Source organism: Somniosus microcephalus, chromosome 16, assembly GCF_052327205.1.
Source record: "Somniosus microcephalus isolate GS21.2 chromosome 16, FLI_Smic_1.0, whole genome shotgun sequence".
In the NCBI taxonomy this organism is placed as follows: domain Eukaryota; kingdom Metazoa; phylum Chordata; class Chondrichthyes; order Squaliformes; family Somniosidae; genus Somniosus; species Somniosus microcephalus.
Genome location: NC_141002.1, coordinates 51,963,644 through 51,986,930, shown reverse-complemented (window position 1 = coordinate 51,986,930; position 23,287 = coordinate 51,963,644). Strand labels below are relative to the sequence as shown.

General features: G+C 43.4%; 1 protein-coding gene across 1 annotated transcript in view; it reads right to left on the bottom strand.

The window, feature by feature from the left end:
- Nucleotides 1-23,287, bottom strand: part of LOC147106169 (IQ motif and SEC7 domain-containing protein 3-like) — a 246,485-nt gene that overhangs the window by 62,703 nt on the left and 160,495 nt on the right. Inside the window, exon 10 of the mRNA XM_086009022.1 lies at nt 21,288-21,380. Within this exon, the coding sequence (XP_085865148.1) occupies nt 21,288-21,380 (93 nt within the window). The remainder of the gene's footprint in view (nt 1-21,287; nt 21,381-23,287) is intronic.

Sequence of the window (23,287 nt, the reverse complement as noted above, 5' to 3'; positions counted from 1 at the left end):
TCCCTGCTACCATTGGCTCTCCATGGCCCATGTGATCGCAGGGGACGCATCGAACTAACTGCGCCCCTGGGATACGCAAGCACTGCGCGCCAGCAGTTGGAGCAGGCCCAGGATCGGAATCCCACGCGGGTCCACAGCTCAACGGCCGACGCTCTAGGTAAGTGCAGGTTGGAGGCTTGCACCCACGGGAAGCCTCCAACCCGAATTTCTGGGCCATTATGTGCTATGGAATACCCTGAGGATGTGAAAGGTGCTGTATAAATTAGTTATTTATTTTTTTCTATGCAGATTTTTTCTCCTTAAAGTTTTCCTACTTTCTGGAAGTGCTGATTAATATTGGGGGACAGTTCCATGAATACTCGCAGCCTTCTTCAAGTGGCTGTTGTTCATGTCTGACTCTAGATTGTTTAGTATTGGCAGCTTACTCAGCTGTGGGGAGCAAAACAACTGAGCCTGAACCAGCATTGACACATGAGGAACTATAGATTGCAATACAGAATATGGAACAAATCCCATTCACAGGAAGAATGATTTCATTGCGCTTTGGTGCATGGGTAACAATCAGGTGGGAGCCTGGCTTGCTCTCTCTAGCCCAGGACCACTGATGCCCACCACAGTTCCAGCTGAGATCTGCTACCTTAGCCAAAACTAAGGATTGAACCTGGGGCCTTCCCGGTGTACTGAAGCATTACTACACCACGTGGTGCATTTACTCACTGAGCAGCTTTGAGTGGAGAATTTTTATTATTGGTTGCAAGTTTCAGCAATTTATTTTTGTTAGTTTAAGTAGCCATTATTACAAACTCAGAGTGTGTATTAACAATCGTTAGCTGTCTCTCATGTCTGGAGATGACTGGCTGCCAACTTATGAAAACAATATGCTGAAAACCATTAAAGTATTGAACTGACAGTGCTCCCTTGATTGTCTTGGCTCTATATTACCTCTCTCCTCAATGAGTCAGGGAGCTCTTATGAATAATGAGCTCTGTGGCACAATTTTAAAATGCAAGTAGAAAGCACCCAACTGTGCAGATTTACAGCTGCAGAGAAATAATCTCATTTGTGATTTTATATGTACACTTTTTTCCCATTTTTCTTTGCTTTCCAAGTGCATGGATTGGAATACTTTTCCTCACTGTGATCCAGGGTTAGCATCAAGCACTCCCAAGAAAAGCTACTTCTAGTCTGTCCAATAACAGAAAAAAGTGAGAATTCTTCTATTTCTTCTGTAAAAGAGGAATTTCATCCTCCTTGTGTCATAACCTCAAGCTCCAATGAGTATCTAAGCCCCACTGCACCAGTGGAAAATTTCCATTTCCCAAACTAGAGAACTCTGTGGCCTTTGTGAGTGAGTCAGACAATTTAGTTCCAATTGGTGCAGCGTTATAGGCAGTTTGGGGCGTTATTTCACACCTAAGAAGAACTGTGTTGAGACCCCACCTCAAGCCAATTTGACAAAGAACCCTTGCAGCCAGCAGAGAGGGAATTTCACCCCAATTCAACCGAGGCCTTAGTTGTGAAAGGAAAACGGTCCACTCACTTCACCTCCTACTGCCCCCAAACTGTGATTTTAATAAGGAGTTGACATTAAAAAAAAATCTTTTATCAAGTCACAAGATTAAAACCTGTTCTAGCTTCATGACCCAAATGTGAAATATTTCCCATTCTGGGCCATTCCTGGTGAGGACATTTTCTAGATGACAGTCACTCATGCTTAAACAGAGGTAAGAGGCATGTCACATGTATTACAAAGTACATGAGTATTAAATAAATCTTCCATGCATTTAGTAGCTTCCATCATACCTCGACTAAAGAAAAAGCCCAATATGGTTAATCATTTGAGTGCTGCATAAATCAGTGAGGAACTATAGAATGCAATACAGAATATGGAACAAATCCCATTCACAGGAAGAATGATTTCATTGTGCTTTGGTGCATGGGTAACAATCAGGTGGGAGCCTGGCTTGCTCTCTAGCCCAGGACCACTGATGCCCACCACAGTTCCAGCTGAGATCTGCCTTAGCCAAAACTAAGGATTGAACCTGGGGCCTACCCGGTGTATTGGTGCATTACTACACCATGTGGTGCATTTACTCACTGAGCAAATTTGAGTGGAGATTTTTTATTATTGGTTGCAAGTTTCAACAATTTATTTTAGTTAGTTTAAGTAGACATTATTACAAACACACTCTGGCTGGATTTTGTCAATGAAGACGTGCTGGAGGCGGGACTTCTGGTTTCTGGGATTCAGTCCCGCCCCCAGCGACGTCTGACCAACCCACGCTATTTTCCCTTGATTGACCTTGTTAAACCCGCCCTTACCAGCCAATTAAGGGAAAACCGGTGACGTCAGCTTATGATGTTTCATCTGTCAAAAATTATTTGACAGATGAATTGTCAGCGATTGACAGCTTTGAAAAACTGTCAAACACTGGCAATCTCTGTTCTAAGGTGAGCCCTTGCACAAAGGCTCACCAAGACCTCTCTCCTCAGCAGAAAGCAGATGGCTGCTGCATCTGAGAATGCAGCAGACATTCTGTCACCTCTGCCGTTGAGATGAGGCACCTCCAGATCCTCAACAGTTGAAGTCTGCAGAAAGAAGCAAAGGTAAGGAAACTTTTTTCCAACACTTTACACTCACCTCTCATATTTACCTGTCCACACTTGCACCCATCACTCACCTCTACAGCTGACATTTCGACCCCGTCACACCCGCAGACCCACTGCTCGCCTCGCTGACCCTGGTGAGGTTCGTAGCCATCGGGAAGCCCGCAATTGCAGGCATAAAATGGGGAAAAGACTCAAAGCTGCCTGTTAACAGGCAGTTAATTGGCTCTAATCCCCTTCCCGCCTCGAGGAGACGGGTCCCTGCGCGACTCGGGGACCCTCCTCCCGGGAAGATGGCTGGAGGCAGGTTGGGAGCGGGGTTGGTACCCATTCCCAGTTTCTGCCATTTTCCCAGCAGTCCCGCCTCCATACCCGTCTCCCCAGGGCTGGGAAAATTCCCCCCTCTGTGTTAACAATCGTTAGCTGTCTCTCATGTCTGGAGATGACTGGCTGCCAACTTATGAAAACAATATGCTGAAAACTATTGGAATATTGAACTGACAGTGCTCCCTTGATTGTCTTGGCTCTATATTAATTCTCTCCTCAATGAGTCAGGAAGCTCTTATGAATAATGAGCTCCGTGGCACGATTTTAAAATGCAAGTAGAAAGCACCCAACTGTGCAGATTTACAGCTGCAGAAAAATGGTCTCATTTGTGATTTTATATGTACACTTTTTTCCCATTTTTCTTTGCTTTCCAAGTGCATGGATTGGAATACTTTTCCTCACTTTGATCCAGGATTAGCATCAAGCACTCCCAAGAAAAGCTACTTCTACTCTGTCCAATAACAGAAAAAAGTGAGCATTCTTCTATTTCTTCTGTAAAAGAGGAATTTCATCCTCTTTGTGTCATAACCTCAAGCTCCAATGAGTATCTAAGCCCCACTGCACCAGTGGAAAATTTCCATTTCCCAAACTAGAGAACTCTGTGGCCTTTGTGAGTGAGTAAGACAATTTAGTTCCAATTGGTGCAGCGTTATAGGCAGTTTGGGGCGTTATTTCACACCTAAGAACTGTGTTGAGACCCCACCTCAAGCCAATTTGACAAAAAACCCTTGCAGCCAGCAGAGAGAGAATTTCACCCCAATTCAACCGAGGCCTTAGTTGTGAAAGGAAAATGGTCCACTCACTTCACCTCCTACTGCCCCCAAACTGAGGTTTTAATAAGGAGTTGACATTAAAAAAAAATCTTTTATCAAGTCACAAGATTAAAACCTGTTCTAGCTTCATGACCCAAATGTGAAATATTTCCCATTCTGGGCCATTCCTGGTGAGGACATTTTCTAGATGACAGTCACTCGTGCTTAAACAGAGGTAAGAGGCATGTCACATGTATTACAAAGTACATGAGTATTAAATAAATCTTCCATGCATTTTGTAGTAGCTTCCATCATACCTCAACTAAAGAAAAAGCCCAATATGGTTAATCATTTGAGTGCTGCATAAATCAGTGAGGAACTATAGAATGCAATACAGAATATGGAATGAATCCCATTCACAGGAAGAATGACTTCATTACCATCAAGTCTTCCTCCTCTGCAACAAATTTGTGTGCGGGAGCAGGGCTTTAGTATGAAAAAGAACATTGTACAATGTGGATTAATCTTGGCCGAGTTCATCATGCACAGCTCTATTAAATACAAAGTTAATACCATTAACCCTGATAGAAATGGAACTGTATTAATTATTCTGAAACAGTATTGAAGAATAAATGCATTCAGGAATGTGGCTGCTTTCTACACACTAACAGGTTTGGACTTTCAGGGACCCTTGCGCAATGTCAGATTCCTGCCTCCAGCCACCGTTGTCAGATTGCAGCAATCAATCAATCACATCAGTACTATGGAGAGGTTCCATTTCCAGGCCCTCTGAGCACCGTGCAGTATTTTAACCTTACCATTAAATTAAGAGATGCTTATCTCCAGGCATCTTTAGAAGACTAGAGATAAATGTTTCCCCTGTATTACTGACAGCTTCTGTTTCGAAGCTCCTTGAACAATTTGCACCCATTACAAGTAAAACTGAGAAATTCCTGCACCCAGGCTCCTTAGTTAATTTTGCTAGTGTAACTGTGCAACTCCTGTCCGCGGGAATCCTTAGCAACCTGCAGTAACTTAATTGTACTAGCATTAAATTAAGAGAGGCATCCTTATCTGTCTGCAGTAATTAATCTTACCAATATTAATGAAATGGTCTGACTCTAGCCAATAGTGTGAAACTATTGAACCATGCAGGAAAACCTCCTAACTTGCAGACATATAACAGCAATTAATTAAACTATTCAAAACTGAAGTGGTTCATATATCAACATACTCTTAGCCTTCAGCTCTTGAATATTACCAGAATAATTGGGGGGGAAATTACTTCTAGAGACCCTTAGCAGCATAAGCCAATGGATCTCACCAACTGAATGGAGTAACATCAGTGTATAAGCACTTGCACTAAGCTACAACCAGCAAAGCCTACCAGCAAAATTAATGACCTCAGTCTCCAAGCAGATTCCATAGCCAGTAAAGCTTACTAGCAGTACTATGTAACTCTGCTCCCCATGCATGCACCAGTAAACATCCCATGAACCTTACCAGCAGAACTCATGGGCTCTTGCTTCTGACAGTACAAAAGGTTGTTTAATTAACAACTTGTATTTTTATGCCGCCTTTAATGTAGTAAAACATCCCAAGGCACTTCACAGCAGCGTTATCAAACAAAATTTGATACTGAGCCACATAAGGAGATATTAGGGCAGATGACCAAAAGCTTGGTCAAAGAGGTAGGTGTTATAAGTGTCTTAAAGGAGGAAAGAGAGGTAGAGAGGCAGAGAAGTTTAGGGAGGGAATTTCACAGGTTAGGGCTTTGGCAGCTGAAGGCATGTCTACCAATGGTGGAGCGACTAAAATCGGGGATGCTCAAGAGGCCAGAATTAGAGGAGCACAGATATCTCGGAGGGTTGTGGGGCTGGAAGTGATTACAGAGATAGGGAGGGGCGAAGCCATGGAGGGATTTGAAAACAAGGATGAGAATTATAAAATCGAGGCGTTGCTTAACTGTGAGCCAATGTAGGTCAGCGAGCACAGGGATGATGGGTGAACGGGGCTTGGTGCGAGTTGGGACACAGGCAGCAGAGTTTTGGATAACCTCAAGTTTACGGAGGGTAGATCTGTGCTGATCAAGGGCTGCGCATATCAAGTACTATCTGTTTATGGATCTGATAAAAGTGAACTACTTTCCTGATAAGACAATAACAATAATGACTGTATTCCTGGTATAGGTTGAAAAAAAACTCAATTCATATTCAGCATGGACTTGTGAGGGGTAGGTCATCCCTGACGAAACTAGTTGAGTTTTTTGAGACGGTCACTAGCATAGTGGATAGGGAAGTGTCGATGGATGTTGTCTATATGGACTTTTAGAAAGCATTTGATAAAGTTCAGAATTGGAGGTAACCTTGCAACATGGGTTGATAATTAATTGGGAGGTAGGAGACAGAATCAGGATAAGGGAGCATTCTCTGGTGGGATGTGACAAATGGCGTTCTGCAGGGATCTGTACTGGTGCATCAGCTTTTCACCATACATATTAATGACTTGGATGAAGGAATAGAGATTTGTATATCCAACTTTGCAGATGACACTGTTAGGAAGCGCAATAATTTGTGTAGATGGGAGCAGCAAGTTACATGGGAGCAGGACATAGATGAGGGAGTGGGCAAAACTATGACACATGAGGTTCAATGTGGGGAAATGTGAGGTCATCTACTTTAGATCCGAGAAATACAAATTGGTATACTTTCTTAATGCTGAGAGACTAGGGTGGAAAAATTCGGTTGCTTTGCGCCTCCCATTAGCGCCCGGGCGCGGCGATGTTTGCACCGCTCGTGAAATTGACCAGACATTTTGCGGCAGCGTTAAACACTACCGCCACGATCTCCTGAGCCTGCAGATCGTGATGTCAGTCGAGCGTGCAACACCCCGGTAGCGCCCCGGACCAGATATTGAGTGGCGCCCCCTGCCTTACCGCCTGCTGCTAGCAATGACAGGTTGAGGGGAGCGTTTTGCAGTCAGGAAGGGAATGGGGGAGCGCTATTTAAAGGCGACCGCTTCCTGCCTTTTTTTGTTGGCGAAATTTTGCACCATTCTAAGAGAGAGAGAGAGACTTCTGGAGAGATTCAACGCTGTGTGAAGGAGTTTTGGGTACTGAGCAGCACTTTGCAGGTTCATTTTGATTTGACCTTCCTTGCATCGATTTAGAAGAGACTCTGGGGGCTACACTCTGAGCTCGTTCCCTGGGTCTCTCCATTGTTCTTTCCAGCAGATTTGATGTACAGGTCTCTCCAGGCCAAGATTCAAGGCTGCACTGAGCAGGGTGTGGATGGAGAGCAAGATCGACCCTCCCCTTTAAGAACTGTGTGAGTCAGCAGAGAGTGCTGTGAGTTTGGGTAAGTGTGAGAGTTCTTTAATTGTTATTTCTCTTTAAATCATTCTTGATAAGATTACTTAAGCAGTTTAAGTAAAGGGGAAAAAATAAATATTTGGGATTCTGTTGGTTTAAGAAGAGTAAAACAAGGTTACACTGCAGTAGGAGTAAATTGGCACAGCAGGCAGTGGAAACCAGTTTTCTAACCAATCAGCAGGGGTGACTCATTTGGCTGTAAACAAACAAACAGTATAAAAAGACCAGTGCTAGTGCGAGCAAGCACAGTGCGAGTCAGCAGAGAGTGCTGTGAGTTAGGGTAAGTGGGGTGTTAGGTGCTCTTTTCAAACTTTAACTCTGTGGGTTGTAGTTAATAAGGCCTTTCTGGTGCAGAGTGACTGCTGGTAAACCATTTAACTGGTGTAATTAGAGGGATTGATTTAATTTAAATCCAATTAATTAAAGGGGATACTAGCATCTAAAATCGGGCAGAGGGTGTCCATAACTAACAATAAAAAATTTAATTAATTACATAGAATGGAGCAGGTGATATGTTACTGTTGCGAGATGTGGGAGCCGGTGGACCCCATTGAGGCTCACGGTGATTACGTCTGTGACAAGTGTCTGCTGCTACAGGAACTCCAGCTCCGTGTTGATGAGCTGGAGTCTGAGCTTCAGACACTGTGACACATCAGGGAGGCGGAGAAGTACCTGGACTCTGTCTATCAGGAGGTGGTCACACCTATGAAGTTAATTAATTCAGATGTAGCCCATGGTCAGGGACAGGACGGTGTGACTATGAGTGAGGCAGGTACGGGGATCCAGGAGGTAGAGTTGGAGGAGCCGCAGCCCTTGCTCTTGTCCAACAGGTTCGAGGTTCTTACTCCCTGTGGGGACAGGAGCAGGGACTGCAGGGAGGATGAGCAACCTGGCCACAGCACCGTGGAATGGGGGGCCATTCAAGAGGGGGGAGTAAATAGAAATGTTGTAGTGGTAGGGGATAGTATTATTAGGGGGATAGATAGAGTTCTCTGCAGCCGAGAGCGAGAGTCCCGAAGGCTGTGTTGCCAACCCGGTGCCAGGGTTAAGGACATCTCCTCTGGGCTGGAAAGAAACTTGCAGTGGGAGGGGGTGGATCCAGTTGTCGTGGTCCATGTTGGTACAAACGACGTAGATAGGACTAGGAAGCCGGTTCTGTTAAAGGAGTATGAGCAGCTAGGGGTCAAATTAAAAAACAGAACCTCAAGGGTAATAATCTTATTACCTGAGCCACGAGCGAATTTGGCTAGGACAAATAAAATGAGAGAGTTAAATGCGTGGCTCAAAGACTGGTGTGGGAGAAATGGGTTTTGCTTCCTGGGACACTGGCACCAGTACTGGGGCAGGAGGGAGCTGTTCCGTTGGGACGGGCTTCACTTGGCCAGTGCTGGGACTAGAGTCCTGGCGGATCATATAACTAGGGCTGTAGAGAGGGCTTTAAACTAACTAGTGGGGGGGAGGTTCTTGGAGAGCAAATAATAAAAATGACAACAGAGAAGGTCATAGACTTAGGTAGCAGTGGGGAAATTAAAAACCAGAGTGTGTCAGGAAGGGGCAGAAGGTATGGAGTAAAAGGTAAAGTAATAAAAAGGGCAAAAGCAGGAACTAAGTGTCACAAAACATATTTGAAAGTTCTCTATCTGAATGCACGTAGCATTCGTAACAAAATAGACGAGTTAATGGCACAAATAACTACATATGGGTATGATCTTGTGGCCATTACAGAAACATGGCTGCAGGGTGACAATGCCTGGGAATTAAACATACCAGGTTATTTAACGATCAGGAAGGACAGGCAGGAAGGAAAGGGAGGTGGGGTGGCTATGTTAATAAAGGAAGGAATCACTGTAATACAGAGAAATGATATTGGGTCAAAAGATCAGGGTAATGAAACAGTTTGGGTGGAGGTAAGGAATAATAAGGGGAAAAAAACACTAGTGCACGTAGTCTATAGGCCTCCGAACAGTTGCAACTCTGTTGGACGGAGTATCAATCAGGAAATAGTTGAAGCTTGTAATAAGGGAACATCTATAATTATGGGGGATTTTAACTATCATATTAATTGGACAAATCAAATTGGGCAGGGCTGCCTTGAGGATGAGTTCATTGAGTGTATTAGGGATGGGTTTCTTGAGCAGTATGTAACTGAACCGACCAGGGAGCAAGCAACCTTAGATCTAGTCCTGTGTAACGAGACAGGATTAATTAAAAATGTCCTAGTAAAGGATCCCCTTGGAATGAGTGACCATAACATGGTTGAATTCCATATTCAATTAGAGGGTGAGAAGGTTGGATCTCAAACAAGCGTGCTAAGCTTGAATAAAGGAGACTATGAAGGTATGAGAGCGGAATTGAGTAGAGTGGATTGGGAAAATAGATTAAAGGGTAAGATCAGTGGTGTACATTTAAGGAGTTATTTTACAACTTCCAAAAAATATATATTCCACTGAGAAGAAAAGGGTGTAAAAGAAAAGACAGCCATCCGTGGCTAAGTAAAGAAATTAAGGATAGTATTCGACTAAAAACAAGGGCATATAAGGTAGCCAAATCTAGTGGGAGGATAGAGGATTGGGAAAACTTTAAAAGACAGCAAAAAATAACAAAAAGATTGATTAAGAAAGGGAAGATAGATTATGAAAGTAAATTAGCAAAAAATATAAAAACAGATAGTAAGAGTTTTTATAGTTATATAAAAAGAAAAAGGGTGGCTAAAGTAAATGTTGGTCCCTTAGAGGATGAGACCGGGAAATTAATGGTGGGAAATATGGAGATGGCAAAAACACTGAATGAATATTTTACATCAGTCTTTACAGTAGAAGACACTAAGAATATCCCAACACTGGACAAACAGGGGGCTAAAGGGGGGGAGGAGCTAAACACGATCAAAATCACTAAGGAAGTGGTACTCGGTAAAATAATGGGACTCAAGGCGGATAAATCACCTGGACCTGATGGCTTACATCCTAGGGTCTTGAGGGAAGTGGCGGTAGGGATTGTGGATGCATTGGTAATAATTTTCCAAAACTCCCTGGACTCGGCAATGGTCCCGGCAGACTGGAAAACTGCTAATGTAACACCCTTATTTAAAAAGGGCAGTAGACAGAAGGCTGGAAACTATAGATCGGTTAGCCTAACATCTGTGGTAGGTAAAATTTTGGAGTCCATTATTAAGGAGACAGTAACAGGACATTTGGATAATCATAATTTAATAGGACAAAGTCAGCATAGTTTTATGAAGGGGAAGTCATGTTTGACAAATTTGTGATTCTGTGAAATTTGCTGGAGTTCTTTGAGGAAGTAACATATAGGGTGGATAAAGGGGAACCAGTGGACGTAGTGTATTTAGACTTCCAAAAGGCATTTGACAAGGTGCCACACAAAAGATTATTGCTCAAGATAAAAAATCATGGGATTGGGGGTAATATTCTGGCATGGATAGAGGATTGGCTATCTAACAGAAGGCAGAGAGTTGGGATAAATGGTTCATTCTCAGATTGGCAATCAGTAACTAGTGGTGTTCCGCAGGGGTCAGTGCTGGGTCCCCAACTCTTTACAATCTATATTAACGATTTGGAGGAGGGGACCGAGTGTAACATATCAAAGTTTGCAGATGATACTAAGATGGGGGGGAAAGTAGTGAGTGAGGAGGACATAAAAAACCTTCAAGGGGACATAGACAGGCTAAGTAAGTGGGCAGAGATTTGGCAGATGGAATACAATACTGGAAAGTGTGAGGTTATGCACTTTGGCAGGAAAAATCGTAGAGCAAGTTATTACCTTAATGGCAAGAAACTGGAAAGTACTGAAGTACAAAGGGATCTGGGGGTCCTGGTGCACGAAACTCAAAAGGTTAGTATGCAGGTGCAGCAAGCGATTAAGAAGGCCAATGGAATGTTGGCTTTCATTGCTAGGGGGATAGAATATAAAAATAGGGAGGTATTGCTTCAGTTGTACAAGGTATTGGTGAGACCGCACCTGGAATACTGCATACAGTTTTGGTGTCCACACTTAAGAAAAGACATACTTGCTCTCGAGTCAGTACAAAGAAGGTTCACTCGGTTAATCCTGGGGATGAGGGGATGGACATATGAGGAGAGGTTGAGTAGATTGGGACTCTACTCATTGGAGTTCAGAAGAATGAGAGGCGATCTTATTGAAACATATAAGATTGTGAAGGGGTTGGATCGGGTGGATGCGGGGAGGATGTTCCCGATGATGGGTGAAACTAGAACTAGGGGGCATAGTCTTAGAATAAGGGGCTGCTCTTTCAAAACTGAGATGAGGAGGAACTACTTCACTCAGAGGGTGGTAGGTCCATGGAATATGCTGCCCCAAAAAGCTGTAGAAGCTACATCATTACATAAATTTAAAACAGAAATAGACAGTTTCCTAGAAGTAAAGGGAATTAAGGGTTACGGGGAGCGGGCAGGAATTTGGACATGAGTCTAGGTTCGGATCGGACATGGCCCTGTGGGTAGCAGAGCGGGCCCAGGGGCCGTGTAGCCTGATCCTGCTCCTATTTCGTGTGTCTAATTCTGTTAGATTCAGGAGATGGTTCTGTGATAGTAGATTGGCGGTTAGGATCAGATCAGCCATGATCTTATTGAATGGCGGAGCAGGCTCGAGGGGCCGATTGGCCTACTCCTGCTCCTATTTCTTATGTTCTTATGACTGGCCAGTGCCAGTGTGCTGTGTTCCATTGTTGACTGACATTACATGAGCTTCGCCAATGCTCTGAGGTAGCACCTCGCTCCTCAGCGTTAGCACCTTAAGAGAGGTGTGTAGCGCCTGATTTAACGCTCCAATCACCTCCAGGGGCGATAGAAGCCAAGTTTGCAGTCGGAGGTGATAATTAGCGCCAGGCGCTAAACTTTGCACCCGGCCGATAATTACGCCCCAAACGGGGCGATACCGAATTTCTCCCCCCTGTGGAGGAGGAAATGGATTTTGGTGTCCCTGTACAGAAATCATTGAAGCTAATGCATAGGTACAAAATGTAATCAAAAAGGCTAATGGGATGTTGGCCTTTATCTCAAGGAGGTTAGACTCCTGCCGACTTTACCAGCAGGGCATAATTTGAATGTGAGGCCTCGGTTTCCCACCCGCAGCCGCTGGCTGCAGGCGGGTAGACCTCAGTTGCGAGGAGTCAGTCCGGGGGGGGGGGGCGGTACGGGGGCAGAGGCGGCAATCGGCAGGGGGAGGGGGTGGTCGGAATCGAGAGGGGGGGAGAGAGGATCGGCAGGGTATTGGGGATCGGCAGGCGATGGGGGGTGGTCGGGGATCGTGGGGGGAAAATCGGGGATAGTGGCGGGGGGGCGGGGGGTTGGCCAGGGATCGGGGGGCGGGCCGGAGGATTGGCGGGGGGGCTGGAGGTTAGGGGCCGGCCACCGGAGGATCGTAGTCAGCCTCATCATCATCGTTGGCGGGGGTGGGGTGGGGGGGGGGGCGGGGGGGAGTCCTGGCGGAGTGATCGGAGGCATCGGGGGGTGGGGGGAGGGTCTCCGATCGGTTTGGGGGGGGGGGGATATGGTCAGGACCCTCGATCCAGGAGGTAGGTATAAATCCACTTACCTCCTGGATGTCACAGTCCCTGCCTCAGTTCAACTGCCGGGTTTCACGAAATGTGTGAATCCCATCCACAGGCCGTTAAATTCAAAGTGGAGGGGGAAAAAGAGGCTTTCAGCCTCATTACAATATTTAAATTGAGGTAACACCCCCTGGGAGCAGGTTGTCTGCCCAACCCCCTGTCCCGCTTCCGGCAAAACCGCAAGTGGGCGGTTTGGAGGCGGGATCAGGTCAGGAATCCCACTTTTAACACTTTACCTGCCCCCACACTCCAAACCCATCCTTTTCTTTTGATGGGAAAATTCCGGCCAAGGAGTTTAAATTCCTGAAGGTATTTTCTGTGGTAGACACAGATAAACTGTTTCCTCTGGTGGGGAAATCCCGAACAAGGGGACAGAATCTGAAAATTAGAGCCCGGCCATTTGGCAGTGAAATCAGGAAGCAGTTCTTCACATAAACGGTGGTGGAAATCTGGAACTCTCCAAAAGGCTGTGGATACTGGGTCAATTGAAATTTTCAAGACTGAGATCAACTGATTTTTATTAGGTAAGGTGTAATGGGATATGGAGCAAAGGCAGCTAAATGGAGTAGAGGTACAGATCTGCCATGATCTAATAAAATGGCAGAACAGGTTCGAGGGGCTGAATGGCTTACTCCTGTTCTTATGTTCCTACAAATGATTATTAATGCTTCAATCAATTTTCTTTCATGTCTGTTTTACATTAATATGGAACTCCTGATCTGAAGTAAATCCTTACCCACTTGGTCCTGTGACTTAAAGAGCAATGGCATCCATTCCTATTAGATGTTTGTAATTCTGGTTGCATGCTACAGATTTGTTCATGCAGTCAAACTGCCTATGAGTGGATATTTGTTTAAAGTGAAATGCTATTAAGTTTATGTTTGGGAGGATGGCAAAGAGATTATTCATTCAACAGGAACTTTTGAAACCAATTTTAAAAATAATTCCTGATGCTGAAAGCATACTTTGCAAGTTCTGATAGCTAATAAATCCCTTATTAATATCAAGAGTTCAAAGCTTTTCTGAAAGCTTAGCCAGTTTAGCAAGTAGCTGAGCTGTTTAGACCAGGAAAGTCATCTGACCAGAATCCGCCCAGATGGGTTAGGTTAAAATCGTGTCTGATATCTCACTGAACCTTCCACTAACTACAAAGTAACAGAATAACAGGAGTAGGCCATTCAGCCCCTCGAGCCTGTTCCGCCATTCAATTAGATCATCTTTGATCTGTATCTCAACTCCATTTACCTGCGTTTATTCCATATCCCTTAATACTCTTGCCCAACAAAAATCTATCAATCTCAGTTTTGAAATTTTCAATTGACCTAGCCTCAACAGCTTTTTTGGGGACAGAGTTCCAGATTTCCACTACCCATTGTGCGAAGAAGTGCTTCATGACATCACGCCTGAACAGCCCAGCTGTAAATTGAAGGTTAGGCCCCCTTGTTCTGGACTCCCCCACCAGAGAAAATAATTCCTCTCTATCTACCCTATCAACTCCTTCAATTGTCTTAAAGACCTCAATCAGATCTCCCCTTTATCTTCTATAGTCAAGGGAATACAAGCCTAATCTATACAAGCTGTCCTCATAATTTAACCCTTTTAGTCCCAGTATCACTCTGGTGAATCTGCACTGCACCCTCTGCAAATCCAAAATATCCTTCCTAAGGTGCGGTGCTCAGAGCTGAATGCAGGTGCTCCAGGTGGGTCTAACCAGGGCTTTATACAATTGTAGCAGAACTTCCACCCCATTGTATTTCAGCTGCGTGGAAATGAAGGCTAACATTTCATTAGTCTTTTAAAAGATTTTTTGTACCTAGTTTTTAGTGATTTCTGTACATGGACTCCTAAATCTCTGCTCCTCCATAGTTCCTAGCTTCTCACCATTTAGAAAATACTTCGATTTATCTTTCTTAGGTCCAAAGTGGATGACCTCGGACTTTCCCAAATTGCACTCCATCTGCCACAGTTTCACCCACTCACTTAACCTATCAATGTCCCTTTGCAACTTTCTGCTCTCATCTACACTATTTACTGTGCCACCTAACTTAGTGCCATCAGCAAACTTGGGATATACTTGGATATTCAATTCTCTATTCCTTCATCTAAGTCATTTATAAATATAGTGACAAACTGAGGCCCCAGTACAGATCCCTGGGGAACACCATTAGTCACATCCTGCCAATTGGAATACATACCCATTATCCCTACTCTCTGTCTCCTACTTCTTAACAATTCCCTATTGCCTCTAATTCTATGCACTTCCATTTTTCCTAACAGTCTCTTGTGTGGAAACTTACTGAATCCCTTCTGGAAGTCCATTTAAGTAACATTCCTAGACACTCCCTTATCTAGCACAATAGTGACCCCCTCAAAAAATTCAACTAGATAAGTTAGACATGACTTACTCTTTACAAAGCGATGCTGGCTCTCTCTGTTACATTCATATTTGTCCAAGTGCTCAGTCACTCTGTCCCTAATAACATACGAACATACGAATTAGGAGCAGGAGTAGGCCACTCGGCCCTTCAAGCCTGCTCCGCCATTCAATAAGATCATGGCTGATCCGATTACTCCACATTCCCGCCTACCCCCGATAACTTTTCACCCCCTTGCTTACCAAGAATCTATCTACCTCTGCCTTAAAAATATTCAAAGACTCTGCTTCCACCGCCCTCTGAGGAAGAGAGTTCCAAAGACTCACGACCCTCAGTGAGAAAAAATTTCACCTCATCTCTGTCTTAAATGGGTGATCCCTTATTTTTAAACAGTGACCCCTAGTTCTAGATTCTCCCACAAGAGGAAACATCCTCTCCACATCCACCCTGTCCAAACCCCTCAGGATCTTATATGTTTCAATCAAGTCACCTCTTACTCTTCTAAACTCCAGCAGATACAAGCCTAGCCTGTCCAACCTTTCCACATAAGACAACCCGCCCATTCCAGGTATTAGTCTAGTAAACCTTCTCTGAACTGCTTCCAACACATTTACATCCTTCCTTAAATAAGGAGACCAATACTGTACACAGTACTCCAGATGTGGTCTCACCAATGCCCTGTATAACTGAAACATAACCTCCCTACTTTTGTATTCAATTCCCCTCGCAATAAATGATAACATTCTATTAGCTTTCCTAATTACTTGCTGTACCTGCATAGTAACCTTTTGCGATTCATGCACTAGAACGCCCAGGTCCCTCTGCATCTCAGAGCTCTACAATCTCTCACCATTTAGATAATATGCTTCTTTTTTATTCTTCCTGCCAAAATGGACAACTTCACATTTTCCCACATTATACTCCATTTGCCAGATCTTTGCCCACTCACTTAACCTATCTATATCTCTTTGTAGCCTCCTTATGTCCTCTTCACAATTTACTTTCCTACCTATCTTTGTGTCATCAGCAAATTTAGCAACCATACATTTGGTCCCTTCATCCAAGTCATTTATATAAATTGTAAAAAGTTGGGGCCCCAGCACTGATCCCTGTGGCACACCACTCATTACATCTTGCCAATTAGAAAATGACCCATTTATGCCTACTCTCTGTTTCCTGTGGGCCAGCCAATCTTCTATGCATGCCAATATGTTACCCCCTACACCATGAGCTTTTATTTTCCACAATAACCTTTGATATGGCACCTTATCAAATGCCTTCTGGAAATCTAAGTACAGTACATCCACCGGTTCCCCTTTATCCACAGCACATGTTACTTCCTCAAAGAATTCCAATAAATTGGTTAAACATGCACAAAACTCTGCCTGATTACCTTGAACTTTTCTAAGTGCCCTGCTGTAACATCTTTAATAGTCTCTACCATCTTCCCCATGACAGATGTTAAGCTAACTGGCCTGTAGTTTCCTGCTTTCTGTCTCCCTTCGTTACATTCGCTATTTTCCAATCTAATGGAACCTTCCCCAAATCTAGGGAATTTTGGAAAATTAAAACCAATGCATCAACTATCTCACTAGCCACTTCTTTTAAGACCCTAGGATGAAGTCCATCAGGACCCGGGGACTTGTCAGCCCGCAGCTCCAACAATTTGCTCAGTACCACTTCCCTGGTGATTATAAATTTCTTGATTTCCTCCCTCCCCTGATTTACAGCTATTTCTGGGATGTTACTTGTATCCTCTATAGTGAAGACTGATGCAAAATACCTGTTCAATTCAACTGCCATCTCCTTATTTTCCATTATTAATTCCCCAGAATCACTTTTTATAGGACCAACACTCACTTTGTTAACTCTTTTCTTTTTTAAATATCGATAGAAACTCTTACTATCTGTTTTTATATTTCTAGCTAGCTTTCTCTCGTACTCTAATTTTTCTCTCCTTATTAATCTTTTAGTCATTCTTTGCTGTTTTTTATACTCTGTCCAATCTTCTGACCTGCCACCCATCTTTGCGCAAGTATATGCTTTTTCTTTAAGTTTAATACTATCTTTAACCTATTTAGTTAACCATGGATGGTAGGTCCTCCCCTTGGAATGTTTCTTTCTTGTTGGAATGTATATGTTCTGTGTATTTTGAAATATCCCCTTAAATGTCTGCCACTGCAACTCTATTGACCTATCCCTTAACCTAATTTGCCAGTTCACTTTAGCTAGCTCTGCTTTAATGCCCTCATAATTGCCCTTATTTAAGTTTAAAATACTAGTCTTGGACCCACTCTTCTCTCTCTCTCAAACTGAATGTAAAATTCAATCATATTATGATCGCTGCTGCCTAGTGGCACCTTCACGATGAGGACATTAATTAATCCTATCTCATTGCACAATACCAGTATAGCCTGCTCTCTGGTTGGCTCCAGAACGTGCTGTTATAAGAAACTATCTCGAAAACATTCCATTAACTCCTCATCTATGCTACCATTGCCCATCTGATTTTTCCAGTCTATATGCAGATTAAAATCCCCCATGATTATTGCCGTACCCTTCTGACAAGCTTTCTTTCTTTATACTCCATCCTACCATGTGGTTACTGTTAGGGGGCCTGTACACCACTGCCACAAGTGACTTCTTGCCTTTATTATTTCTCATCTCTACCTAAACCGCTTCTACATCCTGGTTTCCTGAACTTAGGTTATTCCTCTCTATTGTGCTAATACCATCATTAATTAACAGAGCCACCCCTCCACATTTTCCCACCTTCCTGTCCTTCCTAAATGTCATGTACCCTTCAATATTCAGGTCCCAATCTATGTCATCCTGCAGCCATGTTTCTGTAATGGCTATCAGATCATATTTATTTACTTCTATTTGTGCTATCAGTTCATCTGTTTTGTTTTGAATTCAGATGCAGAGCCTTTAGTTTTGTCTTTTTATTATTTTTGTAACCTCTAGTCTTATCTGTTGATTTACTCTTAGATTTGTACTCTCTATCCTTTCCTGTCACGGTCTGTTTATCATTTCCCATATTAATACCTTTCTCTATTGCCTTGTTTCTAATCTTTGAATTACCACATCTTCCCAAATTTGATCCCATGCCCCCAATATTTAGTTTAAAGCCCTCTCTACTGCCCTAGTTATACGACTCGCCAGAACACTGGTCCCAGCATGGTTCAGGTGAAGACCGTCCCAACGATACAGATTCCACTTTCCCCAGTACTGATGCCAGTGCCCCAGGAATTGAAACCCATTTCTCCCACATCAGTCTTTGAGCCACGCATTCATCTCTCTAATTTTATTTACCCTATGCCAATTTGCTCGTGGCTCAGGTAATAATGCAGACATTATTACACTTGAAGTTATGCTTTTTAATTTAGCCCCTAGCTGCTCATACTCTCATATTCTAGTAACTGCCTCACAACAGATGTTAGACTAATAGGTCTATAATTGCCTGGTTTACTCCTCCCACCCTTCTTAAATAATGGAGTGATATTGGCAATTTTCCAAAACAAGAGGACAATTCCTGAATCAAGAGATTTTTGGAAGATCGTGACTAAAGCATCTACAATTTCCTCACCTATTTATTTTAATACCCTGGGGTGGAAACCATCAGGTCCTGGGGATCTGTCTATCTTCAGTCTCATTATTTTCTCAATTACCATTTTTTACTTATATTAAATCCAGTAAGTTCCTCCCTTTGATTTAATTTTAGTTTTTCTCATATCTCTGGTACTTTATCGTCCTCCTCTACTGTGAAGACCGATACAAAGTAATTATTTAGCAAGTCTGCCATTTCATTATTTTTAATTACAATATCACCTGAGTTTGTCTTTAAGGGGCCCACATTACCCTTAACCACCCTCTTTCTCTTAATATACTTGTAAAAACCTTTAGGCCTAGAAATTGGGTATAGCCCCGCTTGAGGCGCTAGAACTGGCGGTGCGCAAAGTTTATAGCCAGACAAAACTTATCGCTGCCTGGTGAGATATTGGGTTGCATCGCCCCCAAAGTGAAATCCCAAACTTGCCGTCAATTTCAAAGGTGGTATAGTGCCGTCATACCGACCGCGAATTCAGGGCCATTGAATACAGCTTTTGGGCCATTGGTTTAACTATTTGTTCTTAGTTTCAGCATTATAACACTTTCAGTAATTTCAGAAACACTCAAGTCAATAGTGGAACAGTAAATTCCTCAACTGCAGTCAATATTTGTATAATTAAACAGAATAATAGACACTTGAAAGCTCTAATACAGTTGAAGAGTTCAGGTGGTTTATGCATAGGATAATAGGTTCTTGAAAGTAAATTAAAGGCTGGAATCTAATTGAAGAGTTTGATGGTTTATACAGAGAATAACAGCAAATAAACTGGGAGTGAGTTACAGGCTAGAATATAATTAAGGGACTCAAATCACATCGATAATCTACAAAACACTCACTCATGATCCCAACAGTCAGAGCTACTACTGTGTTGATGCTTGATAATATTCACACTGAATGACTACCAACTGTGACATAATTGCTGCAAGTTATGATAAAGTAATTTATGTTGATTTCTAGGAAAATCTATTGTCGTTATGAGGTAGATTTTCATCTTTAGTTTTTTCACACAGATTCACAGAAACCCCACAGTGCAGATAGAGGCCATTTCGGCCCATCGAGCCTGCACCGACACATATCCCACCCGATCCCCGTAACCCCTGCACCAACACACATCCCACCCTATCCCCGTAACCCCATGTATTTAATCCCCCTAACACTAAGGGTCAATTTATCATAGCCAATCAACCTAACGTTAATGTGTGTTAAACATCAATTGGCATTACTGCAGAGGGAAAAGTCAGATGGAAGAATCATAGATTTGAGGGACCCTTAACCTTCCTTCCATTACTTTAAATGGAAGGAAAGGAAAAGCAAGTCCATTACTGATGTGCGCTACTCCCTGCCAGATTTTCCTCTCTGTGTTGCACTCAGGCGATACTTCATGTCCAAGTCACTAAAGACGAAACATGACCCCTAAGTCATGTATATTATATACGTTCGAATCCGGCCTCGGGTGACTGTGTGGAGTTTGCACATTCTCCCCGTGTTTGCGTGGGTTTCCTCCGGGTGCTCCGGTTTCCTCCCACAGTCCAAAGATGTGCGGGTTAGGTTGATTGGCTATGATAAATTGACCCTTAGTGTTAGGGGGATTAAATACGTGGGGTTACGGGGATAGGGTGGGATATGTGTTGGTGTAGGGGTTACGGGGATCGGGTGGGATATGTGTCGGTGCAGGCTCGATGGGCCGAAATGGCCTCTATCTGCACTGTGGGGTTTCTGTGTGAATATGCTACAAATACTATCAAAGGCCTGGATTTTAACTGCCAACAGATTTCTGGCAGGAGACTTCACTGGCGAGTTAATTTCCCACCCGTGGCACAATGACACCCGGCCAATTTAAATGGCCGGGCCTCATTTAAATCCTGCCAGTCAACATCCCACCCATTCCGGGCAGGAAGTCCACTGAGACTTTGGCACATCTTGAGATTCGGATGACATTTGATCACTTGGTTTAAGGAATTATTTGAACTCTTCGTTGTGCCACTGCCTTATAGTAGAGAACGATTGTGTGTGTACGTGCGTATGTATGTGTGCGTGTATGAGTACAGATTGAGATAGAAGGAGAAGTACAGGATAGCGAGGGAGTGAAACATTGAACAAAATAGAAAGAAAAATGCTGACAAAAAGAGCAAGTGCAAGAATCAGAGTGAGAGACACAGAGACATGCAAATCAAGAAAAATGCAGAGAAAGTGAGAACGCAAATGAATAAGAAGGAGGAGATAGAAAGCGAATGAGAATAAGGGAAACGTGAATGAAAGAACATGCGATAGAGGGACACATCCTTTTTTTGACATGATTTGAATATATCTGAGCCAAAACATGTAGAGACAAATAAGCAACATTTTGCTTTAGCCAATTACAATAGCTAAACTCAATAGAATTTGGACATGGTTTACATTTCAGTAACGACTCTTTAAAACCTGTGACATAGCAGCTTCCACTCTCACAGAGAGACAAGGCTACAACATGAAATTCCTGTCCATATGAACCATTGCAACTTCAGACAGTTGCAGTGTTTATATATGAGGTGAATATATTTCGAGTTCTCAGATCACCACTTTAACATAAACTAGCTACACTAATTCAATGAGCTAACCAATGAGTTGATCATTGTAATTTTTTGTGTCCCTCAAGTATAAAACAAAGCAGCCTGACCTGATGGAGATCCTGGTTTGGTTCGGATGTCAAGCTGAGCTCCATTATTCTTTGTGGAAGGGGTTTTTGCCCCCTGTTGCTTTTCCAGCTCCCCTATAGTGGGAATTTAAAATGAACCATAAATTTGATATTCATTTAAATACAATCCTTTTACTTATAATTTTCAAAAAATACTATCTTGCTACTTTTTCCAATTGCTTCTACCTTTTCCTTGATGTCCAAAGTCATTACTTTGGAAAAATTAATCCCTGATAACTTTTTTCCTCTCTGATATCTTTTCAAGAAATGGATTGTCCTCTTGATTACTAGTAATGGGTTAAATCCAGCCTGTCAGACTGCATTGCAATTTATTTCCCTCTACTAGATGCTATGCAGCAGATGAAAATACGTAAATAACCATGCACGAAGGCTTTTGATTATAAACTTATACCAGGGGAAATGAGAACACAGGCAAGCAGTAAATAGAGGCCAGGTTGCAATAAGTGCAATCTGTTAGAACCCTCAGCTGCCCCTCAAACTATTGCCCGCTGGCATTTAAATAAGGCTGGCATCCTGTCCCAATGGAGACAGGACAGCAGTTATGTGGGAGATTACATGGAAGCAGAGTGATAAAAAGTAATCGGGATGGCTTTTCAAAAATGAAAAAGTAGATGAGTGACAACTTTGAATCTGCTCCCCTGCCCCATCCCACAATCATGTTATTTTCAACTCTTTACTACAAAGGTATTACAAGGGCAACAGTCTTCACAAAAAGTGCTTAATGAACCTTTTTTCCGTGTCAGGATGAGGAAGCGCCTTGGGGAAAAAATTGGGTTGCTTTGCACCTCACGTTAGCGCCCTAAGAGGGAAACGTGAATGAAGAGGGCGCTAACGGGGCGCAAAGCAACTAGCGCCCGGGCGCAGCGCCGCCCACAGCTCCCGTGAAATTCAGCAGGAGGTTAGCGGCGGCGCTAACCGGTATCGCCCCGCAGCGCTGCGCCGCTGACAATGACATCATCGCCGTGCGCAACGCCCAGCTCACACCCCGGCCGTGACCTTCGGGAGCGTCCCCTGACTTACCGCCAGACGCTATGTCCGACAGGGTCAGGGGGGCCTACCTGCGGCCGGGGAGGCGCTATTTAAAGGCGCAGTGCGGGGCGGCCATTTTTGTTGCTAGCCGCCTGCCAGCATCTGCCTGTGCTCCCATCCCCGGCCTCCTGAACGGCACCCATCGCGGAGTGCCGGCTGCTTTAAGGGGAGGAGGGCCTGCAATATTGTGGTAGCGCCGCGATATTGACTCACAGTGCCCCAAGAGGGATGCGGGGTGCTATCAGTAGCGTCCAGCTTCCCTCTTGGGGCGCAACCACTCAATTTCCGGCATGGGGTGCTAATTTTTCCGGGGCGCTAAAAGTAGCGCCCGACGAAGTTAGCACCCCAAATGGGGCACTACTCAATTTTTAGCCCCTAGTATCTTTTCAATCATAATAATTTCACACGCAAGTAGCTAAATGTATTTCAACATAATTTATACCAGTGTACCATATTTGTATAAATAAATGAATGAAGGTTTGTGCAGTGAAGTTTTAATTGTTGCTTTTATTAAATTAAATGATCACAACAGCTCATTTCCTTGATTTAATAAGCAGCATTTTTGTTTTGATATGAAAAAAATGGTTTTATTTCACAGTATAGTTTTGTATGATCCATGCTGATGTGGAAAGTGCTGCTATCTTCCAGGGTATGGGCTGACATTGTTTTTTTTACTTGTATCAGTGAGTGTGTTTGAGTACATCTACTTCAAAGACTTAAAAGTATGGATCCTGACATCTGAAAGGTTAAGAGCAGGAGTCTGAAACTGGCAAGCATCCTTCTGAAATGTGTTGCTCATTCAGAATGAAAGATCAGTATCACTTTCTACTTGTGGAAAACAGTAGGAATAATTTGAACTGAAGGTTCACAAGAGGAAGCCTGAAACAGGCTGAATTTACTGTTACATAGAAACATAGAAGATAGGAGCAGGA